The 17668-nt window shown below is 37.5% G+C and overlaps 1 protein-coding gene across 1 annotated transcript in view; it reads right to left on the reverse strand.

Annotated features, from left to right (window-relative positions):
- Positions 1-17668, reverse strand: part of LOC124619387 (Down syndrome cell adhesion molecule-like protein Dscam2) — an 853562-nt gene that overhangs the window by 40326 nt on the left and 795568 nt on the right. The window contains exons 33-34 of the mRNA XM_047145731.1: positions 13254-13446; positions 11001-11162 (exon numbers count right to left, since the gene is read on the reverse strand). Of these exons, the coding sequence (XP_047001687.1) occupies positions 11001-11162; positions 13254-13446 (355 nt within the window). The remainder of the gene's footprint in view (positions 1-11000; positions 11163-13253; positions 13447-17668) is intronic.

The following is a 17668-nucleotide window of genomic DNA, read 5'->3' on the forward strand; positions in this document are numbered from 1 at the left end:
CTGAAGAAAACTGAATACTCTTTGTTACCAACCTGCTTTCCGTGTGTGTGTGTGTGTGTGTGTGTGTGTGTGTGTGTTTGTGTGTGTGTGTGTGAGTGCGCGCGCGTGCGCGCACGTATGCATGTTACCTCTGAAGGAGGGCTTTGTCCAAGGACTCAACAATTTTTTATCTTTTATGTGTGTGTGTGTGTGTGTGTGTGTGTGTGTGTGTGTGTGTGTGTGTGTGGGGGTGGGTGTGTGTGCACGCGCGTGCGCGCACGTATGCATGTTACCTCAAGGACTCAACAATTTTTTATCTTTTTTACAAACATGTTCACAACTGAGTATATCTTCTATTTAGTATGTAGTGAGCTATTCCCACATCAATACTAGATTCCATCATATCAACAAATAACTCCCTACAATCACAAGCCATATTCAACTGAGGCCCCAGTGATTTCCCTCTTTACCTCAACATCTAGCAAGTTATGAAAGGGAGACATTGTAATAGTACTAATGTCATTAAAGATAATAGTAATACTATTTCCTTAATGATGGACTGATTAGTGGCACTGGTGTATAATTTCCCACAGGGAATAAAAACTATGAAAGCAGCCACATCAACTTTCTGCACTAAAGCATATTTGCTATGATGAGTTTCTGAACGTAACAGAAATACTTGTATATACTGACAATATTAAGTACATTTACGAATTTAAAAGACTAAAGTATCTAGAAACAGCAACACCTGCATCTCGGTAACAGATAAGTCTTCATTAAAAACCTTCAAAATAAAAAAAAATCTCATGTCACCTCAGGTATTCCAGAAACTGGAAATGGCACATTGAACATTAAAAGCATCAAATACACAAAAAATTGAAATATTTCATTGCCTCTCCCTGTAAGTGATTTTGTGTATTCATTGCCAAATCAATTTCACATCTAAAGAAAAAAATATTTTCTCTAAAAAAGTTATTTTATTCCACTTTAGGAAATTTTCTAAAGTACTGCAACAGATAACTATTGGTAACATTGGAATACAATTTTGTGTCTATTCTTTTAAGTATTCATACATGGGAGGGGCTCAGATTATTTTCTGCTCACTTAGAATTATTTTAGAAACAAACAATAGTGTAATAATAATGAGCGACTATACTGTAGTGCTCTTAACATAAGATTTAACAGGAGTTTTGTCTGTGCCTGGTGAATTACTCATTTTCAGAGCTTCAATAACTTTTAATGACACTGAGTGGCTATTTATACACTTCAGAGTACTTATGATGATCTATCAGAAAACGTTAAGTTGAATATCATAACTAAAACACTAACACTCCTCAAAGTGACAATGGAAATCAAAGTTATGGAATGGCAGAAATTGGAGAGTGGCCTTGTGGCATGAGTGCATAGATCTAGGCAACTGTCCCCCCACTGAGAACATTTGGATTACAACAACGCTTTCAAACTCCACAGAAGATAATTGGGTCTCCAGCATTTCCCCGATCTTTGTTTTACCTCTATTTTGCTTCCTCATTCTCGTATAACATGTCCCTTCCATACCTTGCCTTTGTAAATTTTACTTTCTCTATCTATCACCACCAAACTCCCTTTTTCATTGTTAATTATCTTTCCTTTTGAGCCCTAATAGCCCAGCCAAATAGTCACTGGAATGGGGTTGAATGAACTGTGTTGTAGAAGTTCTGAAAATCTGCTTCTTTATGTGAATTTCAACTTCGCCACCTTGAATTATTTGATGTTGAACATGTTCACGGGAAAAAGTTTGAAATTACATTTTAAGTTTGATGGAAGTCACTAAGTGCTTTCATTATGAAACACTGAAAGATTATAGTCTGGTTATTTTGTGTTCCACTCTAATCAAAATCTAATTTTTCACACATCTCAATGTTTACGATGTCACATTGTCATATCTCCTGAACCATGTGTTGTAGAATGATGTAATTTTGCAGTTACATCCTGTATTATATGGATACTGTCTGCAAGGATTGTTGCAAATAGAGCTAGTAGTAAGGAAATAATAAATTAAAATCCCATGCCTAATGCTGAAGTTTGACTGCATGAACAGCAAAAACATAGTTAGTGATATACATTTTCCTTTCATGGTGGTTCTCACTGAGAAAAAGTTTCAAAAAGGTTTGAAATTATGCGTAAAGTGTGAAGGACGTCACAAAATGTTCTCATTCTCAAATATTGGATGCGTATAGTGTGCGTAATTTGTGCGTTGTAAGATACGCTGCCTCACGGCTTATTACTGCAATACTTGTCTTATTTTGATAAACCTATAACATAAGGTTATACCTCTTAATTCACAGATTATGACAGCACTTTAAATTTTTAAATTAGGGCAATACTTATATGAAATATTGAAAATGAAATTTCTGTTGCTGCTGGAAGCTGTTAGACAGGCAACCTGTGATAGGAACTGTGTTAGTCACTTAGTAATACAAATTAAGCAAAACTAAGCTCCCCATTATTTTGTTTCTATTGATTTTCTTTGTCTGGTACACAATTTTGGAGAAACCTTGCTTCAAAGTAATAAGCTGGAAAGTACTGTTTTCTATATGCTTTCAGTCTATGTATTCCAAGTTGCTCATCAAACCTGCAGGTGGGACTGTTTTGTTTGGCTTCTGCTCCCTATCTCACTTCCACTACCTCCCACTACTGGACCCAACTCATTTTCAAGTAGCCTAGCAACTTATTCTTGCCCTTTGGTACCTGTGCATTAGTCATTTTGAAGAAAAGACAAGTTTGTTGAGTTTTATTTGTATGCTGAGTTGGGTCTGAAAGAATGGAAGCACAACGTAAAAAGCTTACAAAACATTTTGTAAAGCAAGTGTGAAAAGGAAGGATGAGAATGGCATTCATCTCAAGAGGAAAACATCAAGAACAATTCATGAAATCATCAGAAACGATGTATAAATAAGAGGATGATTGCTGCCCATGCATGTAAGATTGAATAAGGTCAGGACCAATCACTGCCACTGTTATAACCTTTAATCACCAATAATTGCGTGGATATTCAAACACACTCACTTAGGAACAATAGCTCGTTACATGATAACAACTCAGTATCTCTTATTCGATTGCCATGCCATGACATGCGGCCGGCGCCGTTCGTAGCTAGGTGGCGCTCCCGCGCTCAGCCGAGTTGCGGAGCGCCTCTATCGCCGTTTGCGCGTACTGTCGTGGCGGCACTGTTAAATGTCGTGGCACTGTCACAACAGCCACCACCAAAGACAGTTATTTTTTTCATGTGGATCAATGGTGACACAGCAGTTGCTGAATGATTACAGCTGATTTTCCAAGTCATGAACACAATTATGTGTGCACTATTCAGAAAATAGAAGTAAGGTAAAATATACTTTGACTAGCCTAGATGAGATTGGGCAAACTGTAAAAATAGGTCTTCACCTACTTCCAACATAACAGCAACAGATGAACAGCGCTATCTTTCTTGCATGAAAAAGAGCAAAGTGTGAAGTTTCTTTCAGGAATAAAATAAAGATAATTTTGTCCTTCTCCCAAAAATAGTGACCCTAATCATCAGTTTTTTCTGGACAAATCGTTGGACATGGTTGAAGGCAACTTTCATCTGGATATAAAGACTGTGAAAGACCAGCTTATGGTCTTGCATACTAATAACCACACATCCAAACAAAGTGCCTGTCGTATGTTTCAAATGAACAGGCTACAAAATCAAATCATGTTCCTGGTACCAGAAGAAATCTTCTTTAGAAGAAGACGGACATCTTCAAACATTACAAACAGAAGTTGCAATTCCATACTCTATGAAACATTACCTACCACCAGACCACTTTCTGAAAAGACTTGGAGAGTTCTCTCCTGGCACTCTTTGTGCTTTCATTGATACAACTGTACTGAAGAGGAAACGTGATGGCATTGGCAAATGGAAGAAAAAGTATACTGCTGTTGTACACAGTATACAAATGAAGTGAGGCCAGTGCAGAAAGATTTGTCACTATATATTTACAAGACATTCTGGCTTTTGGAAGTTATTTAGCACGTTAGGAGTTTGTTCAATTTACAATGAAGATTTAGACTTTAAGCATCAGCCATCATGAGTGTACATCTGAAAGTTCATGGACAATACTTCAGTTTCTTTATAGCAATATGGATATTTATGCTCACTTACTCAATAGGCACAATGATTAACCCATAAAGTATAATTGTTACAGTTCAAAACATTTGTCAAGTAAAAAATACACCGCCAGCACAATGGGAGCTTAAGGAGCTGTTCAGCTCCAACTATTTGAGCAAAATAATGAAGTAGGATTAGATGCAAATAACATAAAACATCTTTATAAATTAATAGATCTTCTGAAGCTCTTATTTATTCCTTGCCTGAATTGTTGTGGGTTTATAATATTATCAAATTCCTAGCAGATATTCCAGGGTGGTATTGATTTTTGAAGTGGTCACACAAGATATTCCCTGTCAATAGATCTTTGTAGTGTTCATAAACTCTCATGCTAGTAAGTAAGACACTGTCTTCTCAACTTTATTAAAATTAAAGAGAAAAATGGAAGAAATAAATCAAAAACTTAGGTGGTAACATTTGATTAGCAATTGCATTTAAATGTCTGAGATATCACAAACTTTCAAATGTTATCTTAAGGTTTGATAGATGTTACCTCCTAGTGTCTTTCAAGGAAATAGTAGCTTTTATAATGAAAGGGAGTGGCATGAAGGAACTGCTGAGAACCATTTATTATTGTTTTTGTTGAAAAGAGTACACTGAACAACTTCTTGAACCATCAAGAATAAACTGTTTTTTGATTTAAATACTTAGTCCCTGCAATGTATCCATCTCACGTACATACCAAAATACATTTTTTGAATGTTACATACAATTGTATCATTGGTATGTTATGTACATATATTCCATTGCATACTTTATCTTTCAAAAATTAATTTTCCTTTTATATAATAACAAATGCAGTAATCCATACATCAGTGATACAACAAATCCAATACGAAAATAAGTAACGTCTTTTCTTGTGACAATAACAGAAGAAATGATAACAATTAAATTATTGAGAAATGACAAGTGATGAACAACCAACTACTGTAATTTCTATAAGTCTTTGAAGAAAAATGACGCAATGTAAAAAAAGAAAAAAAATTATTAGTGTGCTTGCGTAAGCTGTCAGCAGCACTCTTATTGGCAAAGAGGTTGCAAAAAGATCGATAGTAGGTACTGGAGCAAGTGAGCCTATCTGGAGAGAGGCAAACACAAATTTGCAAGAAATGCGCCACCAACGTCCTCTTGACTGCCAATATTTAGATTGGAGGGCCCGGTCACTCATCCACTGAGTCGCCAAGTCGAGACATCAGTTGTAGCCCAGTGGGAGTCGCAGTTGCAGTTAGCTCTGTGCCAGTCAGTCCCCAGCAACTAGAGTAGTGTACGGAGTGGGACGTGTGCTTCACAGTGAGAATAACATGGACTATTACAGAACAGCTTGTACCACAACACCTGGACTATCTTAAGTTAAGTAACTTCTTGTTCTTATGAATAGAGAACCCTGTTAACACATGGGCGCAGTTTGTGCTGTAGCAGACAATACCAGCTACCAAACAACATCCTCTCCTTACTTCCCACAGTACAAGCCCGCGGTGACAACATGACGACACAAGAATTTGGACTAACACTTCTTCAGTTTAATACTGAATGATGTGAACATGGAAATTGAATAATTTTAAAGTAATAAGCCAACAGGTATAAAATTAAGGAGAGAGGGCCTGAATAAACTGAAAGAACCAAAAGCCATCAAGATGATCACAGGGAGTATTAGGCAATGACTGACTGAAACAAGAGACATTAATACAATATTATGGAGATGGGTAGCTTTGAGAGATGAAACAGTAAAGGCAGCAGAGGATCAAACAGAAAAAAGACAAGGTCTAAGAGAAATCTCTGGATAAAAGAGACATCATGAGATTTAATTGAGAGGAAGAGTACATCTAAAAATGCAATATATGACAAATCCATGATGGAGTAATGATAATATTATGAAGAACTACTAAACATATAGTGAAGATGTTGAGTAACAGACAGGCACAACAGAAAGACTGCTAAGCAAATGAGCTTTTGGCCAAAAGGCTTTCTTCTGAAATAAAAAACACAGATGCATAATTCCACGCAAGTACAACTCGCACACACACGACCACTGTCTTCGGCTGCTGAGGCCAGACTGTGAGCAACTGCGCATAATGGGGGAAGAAGTTCGGGTGGTGGTGGTAAGGAGGAGGATGGGGTGGGTAGGGGGAGGGACAGCTGGATAGGGGTGAGGGACAGTAAAGTGCTGCTTGTGGGAGCAGACAGGAACAAGATGGGGAGAGGGTAAGGCAGCTACTTGCAGTCGGGTCAGGCAGAGGGCGGTGGGAGCAGTAAAGGACTGCTTCACAGTCTGTGCCCTCTTGATCCTTCCTATCAACACCAGCTTTTTTGAACTGCGTAGACAGGAACTCTTCTTGTAATATATTCTACATTCCCATAATCCTCCTGGCCTCGACCTTTGTCAGTCACTGTCCATCGCCCACCTATCCCCTTCCCTGTTCCCACTCCAGTACCGTGCAACCTTCTGTTCCACCAAAAGACTCACAGTCTGTTTACTCTTGTGCTTTTCCACTTTTTTCTACCCCTCCTGCTGCCCTCCATCTAGCCTCCCAACTGTACCTAGCTGCCCTACCCTCTCTCCACCACATCCCTGCATGCTCCCACAAGCAGCACCTTATTGTCTCCCACATCTACTTTGCTTTCCTCTTCCTCCCCGTCTCAGCCTCCTCCTTACCCCCACTACCCAGACTGCTTCTCCCATCATGCGCTGTTGCCTCACAATGTGACCTTGGTAGCCAGAGACAGTGACCATGTGCGGGTGAGTTGTAATCATGTGGATGTGTGTGAGTATGCAGTCTAATTCAGAAGAACGCATTTTGTCCAAAGGCTTACTTGTTTAGCAGGCTTTTAGCTGAGCTGTCTGCGAGCCAACATCTCCACTATATGGTAAGTAGCAATACAGCCTTTTCATAATATTGTCGTTAATGCCACAAATGAAGTAGAGATGACAAAGGACTTGGAAGAGCAGATGAATGGAATGGGTAGTGTTTTGAGAAGAGATAATAAGATGAATATCTACAAAAGCAGAACAAAGGTAATGGAATGTGAGGTGATGCCAAGGGAATTAGATTATCAAAGTAGTAATATTAGTAGATGAGTTCTGCTACTTGTGCAGCAAAGTAACTGATGCTGCTTGAAACAGAGAGGATTTAAAATGCAGTCTGGATATAACATGACATGCATTCTGAAAAGAGGACTTTGTTAGCATCTAACACAAATTTAAATGTTAGGAAGTATTTTATCGAGGTTTAGTCTGGAGTGCAGTCTCACATAGAAGTGAAACATGGACAATACATACAAGAAGAGAACAGAAGATTTTGAAATGTGACCTGCAGAAGATTGCTGAAGTTAAGATTGGTAGATTGAATAGTTAATGAGGAGGTACTGAATCAAACTGAGTGAAAAAGAAATTTGTGGTACACACCTGTAGAGGGGGATCGAGGCTTGATTATACTAATCAGTTTCAAATGGATGAAGGTTGCAGCAGTTACTCTTACCCATGATAGACTAGTGTGGAGACTTGGAATGAAAACCACCACCACCATAACAACAACAACAACAAGGTAAAAATTGAAAAATCTGACTTTTTTAAAAACTTTTTCACACTTCCACGCAAAATCTATAGTTACAAAGAGAAAATTCATAGTTTGCACAAGTACATAAATAAATCAAAAGGGAAAAAAAGCAAACTGTCACAACTTCTACAAAACTTTCCAGATGAAATCACCATTTGCCTTACAGTTCTATATCTTACATTTTATTCATGCCTTGTAATTCCTTTATTTTGGTTCCAAGTTTTCATCAAACAATTGTCCACCCCTGATAGCTGAGTGGTCAGCATGACAGAATGTCAATCCTAAGGGCCCAGGTTCGATTCCCAGCTGGGTTGGAGATTTTCTCCACTCAGGGACTGGGTGTTGTGTTGTCCTAATCACGATAATTTCATCCCCATCGACGCGCAAGTCGCCAAAGTGGCGTCAAATTGAAAGACTTGCACCTGGTGAACGGTCTACCAGATGGGAGGCCCTAGTCACATGGCATTTACATTTACATCAAACAATTTATGTCTAGTCTTCATTAATACTCTCTAATTTTAATGACCACTGCTACCACATTACTTATTTGACTTCTTTCCTGCTTCTTATCTCTTTCCTGACAAAGGTTGTGGATTACTTTTCCTTCCATCGTGGAACAGTAAGGTTTTTCAAAAATCTATAAAGCCCAAAGTATATATACATCTTTCTTTTCTACCTTTTTCTCTTTTTTGTATATGTCAAGTGCACTCCAAAGGTCTGGCTTTTCACAGGTGGCAAATGAACACTACTTTATTAACTATTGTCAATATGCATCAGCTATTTCTAAGAGTTGAAAACATTGGCCATTATTTGTTCAGAATACTCTGTACACAGGGACTGCAACTGTTCTCAAGGTACACAAGAGGCTGCTTCTGGTTGTACGAACTGTCCAAGAAGGTCCAAATACACCGATGAGCCAAAACATTACAACCACTGCCACTGCTAGACTGAATACCACCTGGTGGCATAGTGGCATATTATATAATAAGAAATACACGTAAGTGGAGCCAAGGCAGACGAGCAATCATTCTAGTGATGATACGAGCCACAGATTAAGAAATCGACAGACACAAGTGACCTTCATAAAAGGCAACAATCACTTCGAGAAGGCTTTGAGTCACAGACATGCACAATGAGAAAGACTGCTAAATATTTATGCAGCTTTAGACAAAAAAGTCGTTCTTCTGAAATAGAAAACACACAAATACAAATCGAGCACATTATCTCCAGGTGCTGCAGCCTGACTGTTATTCCATCTGGCATTTCCCATTGTTCGATCAAGGGCAGCTTGTTATGGCCTGACACCTGGGAGTGAGCATCTCTAAAATAGTGAAGGTGTTTGGCTGTTTGTATGCTACTGTTGTGAACATGTTTGGAAGGTGGTGGAAGGATATGAAAACACGGATAGGCAATATGCAGTTTGATGGCCACACCTCATCACAGAATGTGTAGGCTGAAGGCTCACCCACTCTGTAAAGCAGGATAGGCAGTGATTTTGGCAGATCTGATGACAGAGTACAGTGCTATAATCTAATTAAAATTATTTTGTGATTAATGTTTCTACAAGTTGAGTGGTAGGTTCCTGGTGTCAGCCAATTTCAGCAGTTTCTCGCTCCACATGCTTAGTGTGTTGCATGCTTTGTGGACACAAGCAGCAGGGCCTTGCCAGGTGATGCAGCCCACATGGGTTGCAAGGGTGGGCGGGGAGAGATAGGACTGCCAAATACAAAATACGCAGTGGTCTCTGCATGTTCTGTTATGCTACAGCAAAAATATTCATAATTTCCGAGATCACTTGCAAACAAGGGAAAAAACTTGAAAAGAAAAATTTCAAATTCTCATTCTTTATCACACGACTGTTAATTTACTATTTGATTAAAAGCTTTGACTCTTTCGCAAATTATAGTCTCACATTGTAGTTTGCCTTTAGTGGTTGTACTTATTCTGATGTTTTGAAATTAAGAAACCTACATTAGTTAATTCAGAGAGCTTGCAGTGAAAAATGTGGTCCATTTATGTTCAAGGGACTTTAGGTCACATGTACATATACATGCAACTATCAGACTGAAATTGTTTTTAAGGGTGGAAGGAGAGCCATATCTCACTGCAATGTGCAGTAAAGTTATATTAGCGCAGTGCGGCACTGTGCACCACAGCCAAAGTTGTTCCCATGCATTATGCTCAATTCGTGAATCATGTTCTGTGTTTCTGTTCTTAGGCAATTTATCACATAAATCACTTCTGCAATCTAAGGTGGCATTACAGATACAGTGTACTGTAACAAAATAAGTGAAATGGAATTGCTTGTAAGATATATTAGTGTAAAATCACTGGATTGTTAATGGAAATGCTGTGAGTTCAAATACACATTCAACCTTTTTTTAAGCTTAATGTTGTTTTTCTCTAAGAAATCTACGTTCATGTAGTAATAAGGTCATACAATTATAGCTCTCATTTTCGTTACTATAACACCGTTATCAAAGTAATAAACTGCTTTGTTATTGTATTTCTACATCCAGGAATGTAAAAAGCTGAGAATTTATATAAGCGAGTCTTCCTCGGTTTCAGTTTCTGATCAATGTATTAAAATGCAATAGGAACTTGTCTCAGCTAAAGGCATACAGAACTGGAATCTGAATTGTTCTGGAGCTCTTGTTGTCATCAAAGAGCCATTAAAAACTTATTTAAACCGTGAGCAACAGTTATGGACAACGCCTTACAGAAAACAAAGACTTTATCGATTGTCTACTACAGCAAAATATTCATATTCCAAACAACTGCAAAAACAGTAAATTGTTCTGAATAATTCTCTATTAAAGGCTGACAAAGTTGTTTCTTAGAGAAAAAATAAATAAATAAATAAAATAAAATTTTATTTGGTAATATAAATCAAAAACCAAACTAAAAAAGAAAATGTCCTTATCCAGAAGAGAAAGCTGCGTCTAAAAATGTTATGAAACATTTGGCATGTGAAGGAACCATTTTGGTTATCCTAACTACACTATTTTGCTTAATTCCCTTCCGTATAGCTCAAATGGGGATAAATGTAGAGTAGCATGTAAATATTCTGATCATGAAATAGTTTGGAAAAACAATATGGAACAGACTATTTTAGAGCTATATGTATTTCTTCAAGTTATTGCTAAAATATTGTAACAATAAGAGAAATTATGGAAATATGTGTGAAATTAAAACAGCTAAAGTTTCTGATAAGAGCTAACATTTCTCGGCTATCATTTGTGGAACTGAACAAAAATGTTATTTATTTTTGTTCTTCCATTTTTACAACTTACCTCCATAATTTCTATTTACTAATTGGTCACGATCACATTCAGCCTCTGATATTTCATTACTCTCTTTGGAGTCATTAAAAGATGAGTTATTTGGGTCATGGTTACGAGGTGGAGGAGGTGGTGGTTCCGGACTCCCAGACATTGGCAGATTGCGAGCAGAACCTGTTAAAAAATTTAAGGCATTTTTAAATTATTTCACCAACCAAAACAAAACAGCAGAATGGTTAATATTTTAGATAAAAGTGCTGAATGTTCAATTTCATCTGTTTAGAATGTCATTAATTTATTACACATATCATGCAGGCTAGAAAGCAAGTGGTCAATGTGGCCATGAAACTGAATCCAACTCAGAAACATGATTCAGAAATTTAAATTTGAACAGTAACAAGCAAAGGTATTATAGACAATTTCAGTGACACATTAAAAAACCTACATTATATATTCACAGACTTTCATTTAATGAATGCTTAAATTTAAGTGTACCACTATCTGATGATGATAAGTAAGTTTGGAAGTTTTAGAGACTACATCTAATTTTAATGATGGAAATTCCACGATAGAAACAATAAATAACAAAAAGTAAAAGGAATCATTCACCCACAGGTAAATAATGTTTGGTGCATGCTTAACAGCACAAAGACTTAATTACCTTACCAGCTACTATTTTTACTGACATACACTTGCTCTTGTCTTTGGGGCACTGACAGTGACGGCACAGCCTTAGCAAGGGGTCACAGCCAGTGTGTGTGTGTGTGTGTGTGTGTGTGTGTGTGTGTGTGTGTGTGTGTGTGTGCGTGTGTGTGTGTGTGCGCGTATGGGTAGGTGGGTGGGCATGCATGCACCCATGTGAGAGGGGGGGGAGGGGGAGGGGGAGTGAGAGAGAGAGAGAGAGAGAGAGAGAGAGAGAGAGAATATATTGGTTACACTAGAGAAAGAGTGTTAGTTTGATATCTAATTAAGCACCTGTGCTGTTATGTGTGTCTATGAACTATATGTTACACAACTGCAGGTGAGTGCTCATGTTTTCCCACTTTTATTTAATAGTTCAATTTGACATTTGTTTCGTCACTTTGTCAACTGATTATATGATTCTCAGACATCATACTAAATACTGCTGCAAAAACTTCACAATAAAACTGTGAAGCAGCTGCTCATCACCTTCATGTGCTGGTTTGATGGTAGAGAGCTATAGTGGTGAGTCTTTTTATACAGTAGCTCTCCGAAGTATACAATCATTAGGAGGAGAGGAAGCTGTCATCCACAGTCCTTCACCAGGGAAATAATCTAAGGACCCTGGGCCAAGCTGTGAACTAGTCACTGTCAGGCCACAGAAGCCCATGTATGAGCCTGGGCATGTTACAAGTATTCATCCTGACCCTCTGGAATTCAGCTCCTCAACAGTGTGTTATTGCTGAATTCATTCCTCAACAACTGGTGAAGTTATAGTAACTATAAATGTAGGTTTCCAGCCTTTATTGAGCTGATATCCCAAATTTCTGTTGATTAGTGGCCAAGAGTATATAACATTTTTGTCATTTTAGGAAACTGTGCATCAGCCAGATATTAGGTACGATTAAAGACAGCCGTGATGAACATCAACATTGGGGAAGACAAGGTCAGCCAGAAAAATCCATTCTAGCCAACCTCTGTCTTGAGTCGTGCCATGAAGAATGAAGAAATGAAGGAGATCCTCTCAGTTACCAGTACAATTGAGACTCACTAATGAAAAGGAAGTTAAAGTATTTATAGTTAATTCACAGAGAAACACAATAACAGCCCAGTAAAACAAGCCCCTCCTGTGTTGAGGTTACTAGGCTTTCACTGTCACAGAGGAAGCTGGTCAAAACAAACTAACAAAAGCTCAAAGTGAGGAGTTAAATATTCGTCTGGCCGCAGGAGTCATGGTCTGTGACGTACATAGTGAGTGATCTGTAGTTAATCTCTTCTACTAGGCAATGTATGTTAAATTTGTGTGTGGTGGTGGTGTTACAGCCCCTGCACTCCTACTGACTGCACGTTTTATACCAGATTTTATATAAGCATGCTCATTGCAACAGCTTCTTACAGTCAAATTGGTACAAGAAAATGATGAGTTGTTTCAAGAACATTATCTGAGAAACTTAAAAGCAGTTTAATATTTTACAAGAATAGCTTACTTCCTGTTTTATTTGTGCAAAAAATATTCTGTTTTCTTAGACTCACTTGTCATCAAAATTCAAGACTGAAATTTATTACATGGGAAAATTAACTTACCAACACTCCTTCTGCTTACTGAGCCACGGCTTCCATAATGATCGTATGGGGCTCCATATTGTCCATACTGGCTGCCATACTGGTCTTCTTCTGTACCACAGTTTGCTGGATCATCATATTCTGGACCAGGAGAAAAGTTGGATCCAGGGCCGTTCTGGCTATTTACTCGTGAATAGCGACCATTAGTTCTAGGCTGGAAGGAGAGATTACATAATTAACATACTGTTGTGTGTTATTTAAAACATTTCAGTCAACATTATTTAACAGTGTTTCATGTAGCATATATATTTAAAATATTTGCCAAGCTGATGACAAGAGAGGAAATAAAAGCATTTCAGTTTACATATTCCTTCCTTTTCTCATATTAAAAAACTAAAATCCCACCTCGATTGCGATAAAAGCACCTAGTGTTCAGCGTTCACCCAGGTTTTGGTGTAGATAACTAAACCTTCTTCAGAACAACAATAAAACCCAAAAGTGCCTAAGAAGACTTTTGACAATGATTAAAAGAACAGCATAGCTATACATCTATAAACAAAAGAGAAAAGGAAAACACAAACAGTACATATGTACAAAGTTAAAACCACTACTTAACTTAATGGTGTATGCTCCATCTCACACTGTCCTATGTTCAATGGGCCATGATCCGCTATCTATGCACATGCACAAGACAAGGGGAGTTACTTGAATGCGCATACGAAAGCGAGAAAGTTTGTACATGACTCGGGACTAAATAGCCCATACATTCCCAACCGTGATCAACGTACATAAAAAAATGGAATGGATAGAACAAGAGATGATGAGCTAAATAGGAGACGAAACCTAGAAATAACGGCACACGGTTGCTTATGCTAGTAAAGAAACTTATATATGAAGCTACCTATGACAACAGGAGGAACTCTTAAAAACTATACCTAAAGCCCGTAGTTAGACTGGGGGGGGGGGGGGGGGGGGCAGAGGGGACGTAATATAAAGACGTCATGGTAATAAAGATATAGGGATAAAACATGAGGTGTTCAACAGGCTAAAATCATGTTCATCATAAAAGGAAGCTGAGGATAAAAGGAAGTAGCAGAACAGCTTGACCAACAGCACTCACCAATCACTGTGTGCATGTGATAATCCCCAGATCATCAGATTTACAAGTATGAAGAACAAAGTACAGGAGAAAAACCTTCAAAAAATTTTCTATTTCTTAGTAGGAGTTGGTCGTTAAGGATATTGTCTTTAACATGTTGCACATGCTTAAAGATCTGCATTTCTTACAAAACATCCAGTTTTAAGCCCTTAACCTTGGCATGAAGTGAATCGGTATTAACTGGAGGGCTCGGCGCATGAGCTGTTTGCACAAGGTGTTCTGCATAAGTAGAGCCCTTAGTACCGTCACTGCTTCTAGTAGGAATATGCTCTTTATACCTGAGACCCAGAGCTCGCCCCGTTTGCCTGATGTAAAATTTTGGACATTCCCTGCATGTAATCTTATATACTCCTGATTGGGAAAGTTTATCACTCTTACTCTGCAAGGAGTGAATTAAATTCCTATGTAAACTATTATTAGTAGAATAGGCGACTCTGAAATTATGGGCTCTGAGTAAACACTCCAATTTGTAACTTATATTGCCTATGTAAGGGGCAGATATCTTTGCCACCTGTTTGTCATCTAACGCATCCCCAAAGGTGGAAGACGTAATATTATTTTTATTTATTTTCTTGTTATACATCTGTCTTACCAACTGAGGCCTATAGCCATTATTTATAGCAATATTCTGAAGTGTAACCAGTTCAGTTTCCACCGCATCTGGTGCAAGAGGGATAGCTGTAACTCGATGAATATTAGAATGAAAAAAGGCCATCTTATGGGCGTATGGATGGGTCGAGTCTGCAGGTATAATATTGTCGGAAAACGTATTTTTCCGAAAAATATTAAATTCAATGCAGTTGTCAACCACAGTTAAAGTGAGGTCCAAAAAATTTAAGGACCTAGTATTGGATTCTCGCTCAACTGTAAAACTAATATCATGGTGAAGCCCATTAAAAATTGAAAAAAATATGCTCTACGTCATTTTGAGAACCATCAATGATTAATAGAATGTCATCAACATACCTTTTGTAAAATTTTATTCTCCTAAGAATCTCTCTGTCACTAGCAAAAATATCAGACGCTAAGCAGTTCATAAAAATTTCTGATAAAATCCCAGCTAGGGGGCTTCCTATAGCCAGACCTGCTGGTTGTAAGTAAAATCTCCCATTAAATGTAAAGTAGTTGTGTTTTAAAACTATCCATAGCAGTATCATCAACTCATTGATCTCTTTATCCAAAAGTTTTTGATGGTGACGTAAATTGCAGTGTGTGGTCGACCGGTACATTAAGTATAAACTTGTTATGTCAAACGATACTAGTTTAGAATCTTCAGAACAAGATACCTCGCGTAAACTGGTAGCTAAATGAATGGAATTTTTAACGGAATAGTTTTTACTAAAAACGAAATTTTCTTTAATCTCAGTATGCAAGTATTTTGCCAGCTTATGTAGGCACTTCCCGTACTGTCAACGGTAGGGCAAATTGGGTGATTTAACTTATGAACTTTAAACTGGCTTCTCAATTTAGGGCGCTTGGGATTCATGTTTATCAGCCCATTCTTTCGGAACTCTCCTATCAAATTTATAGTATTTTTGATCCCAGTTCTAATTTCTTTTTGAAGAGTAATAGTGGGGTATTTGTTAAGCATAACTATCCCATTGTCATTGAAAAAAGCTTCGGTCTTGTCTACGTATTCTTGCTTTGTTGTTTAATACTTAACACTGTGTGCTTTTCTCGCAATCGAGGCGGGTTTTTAGTTTTTTAATATATTAACCAACGATTGACCAATGATTGCTAGTGCACTGCGATGTTTAAGGTTCTTAAATCCGTACCAGCCGAGGAGACAGATGCAGCAAGTAGATACTTAGATGTTATTCTGAAAAGAGCTAAGGCAAACGATTTTATTAAGCAGTGTAGAGTGCCCAACCTCTCCCCAAGTTTTATTGATGGTTTCATAGGTAAATCCTTCCGAAAAATGCCAGTCCTTAGAAAGAAGCTGCGTTACAGGTATTTAATGCTAGAATCTCTGATTTATATACCAAGATAGATATTTTGAATGAAAGAGCATATATGATGTACTTAGAAATTTTGAAGTTTTATTCTGTTCACTTTAACTTTCAAATAGATGTTTTTTGGTTTAGGGCAAATGAGTGATTGGCTCTACAAATCTACAAATAATAGAGATTGCCAACAGACATGACAAAAAAATTGCTAACTTACTTGAGAAGCACGAACGTGCTAAGAAAATGACTCACAAATTTTACAACTGAACATTTTAAAAAAAAAAAAAAAAAAAAAAAAAAAAAAAAAAAAAAAAAAAAAAAAAAAAAAAAAAAAAAATAATAATCTTTGATTGGGTCATTAATAAGACAGAAATTGTATTTTCGCCCCAAGAGGAGTCTCTCCTCTCTAAAGGATTAAAATTTAATTTCGAGCCTAGCACCGCAAATCTGAAAGTTCTAGAAGACAGAATAGTTGACTTGAAGATCGGTCTAGATTATGCCAAAATGCCTAACGAGAAACAAACCCGATTGGCTTATGAGGCCTGCAAAATTACGAGTAAATTTGCACAGAGTGCACATAAAGAGGATAACACAAATAAGGTTTTAAGGTGTATTAACCACAGACTAATACAAAATGATGCTATTGTCACTAAAGCCGATAAGGGAAACTCCGTAGTTATATCCACAAAGCAAAAATACATAGACAAGACCAAAGCTTTTTTCAATGTCAACAGGATAGTGATACTTAACAAAGACCCCACTATTACTCTCCAAAAAGAAATTAGAACTGGGATCCAAAATACTATAAATTTGATAGGAGAGTTCCGAAAGAATGGGCTGATAAACATGAATCCCAAGCACCCTAAATTGAGAAGACAGTTTAAAGTTCATAAGTTAAATCACCCAATTCGCCCTATCATTAACAGTACGGGAAGTGCCTATCATAAGTTGGCAAAATACTTGCATACTAAGATTAAAGAAAATTTCGTTTTTAGTAAAAACTATTCCGTTAAAAATCCCAATCATTTAGCTACCAGTTTACGCAAGGTATCTTGTTCTGAAGATTCTAAACTAGTATCGTTTGACGTAACATGTTTATACATTAATGTACCGGTCGACTACACACTGCAATTTACGTCACCATCAAAAACTTTTGGATAAAGAGATCAATGAGTTGATGATGCTGCTATGGATAGTTTTAAAACACAACTACGTTACATTTAATGGGAGATTTTACTTACAACCAGCAGGTCTGGCTATGGGAAGCCCCCTAGCTGGGATTTTATCAGAAATTTTTATGAACTACTTAGAGTCTGATATTTTTGCTAGTG

The sequence above is a fragment of the Schistocerca americana genome, chromosome 6 (genome assembly GCF_021461395.2).
Source record: "Schistocerca americana isolate TAMUIC-IGC-003095 chromosome 6, iqSchAmer2.1, whole genome shotgun sequence".
NCBI lineage: Eukaryota > Metazoa > Arthropoda > Insecta > Orthoptera > Acrididae > Schistocerca > Schistocerca americana.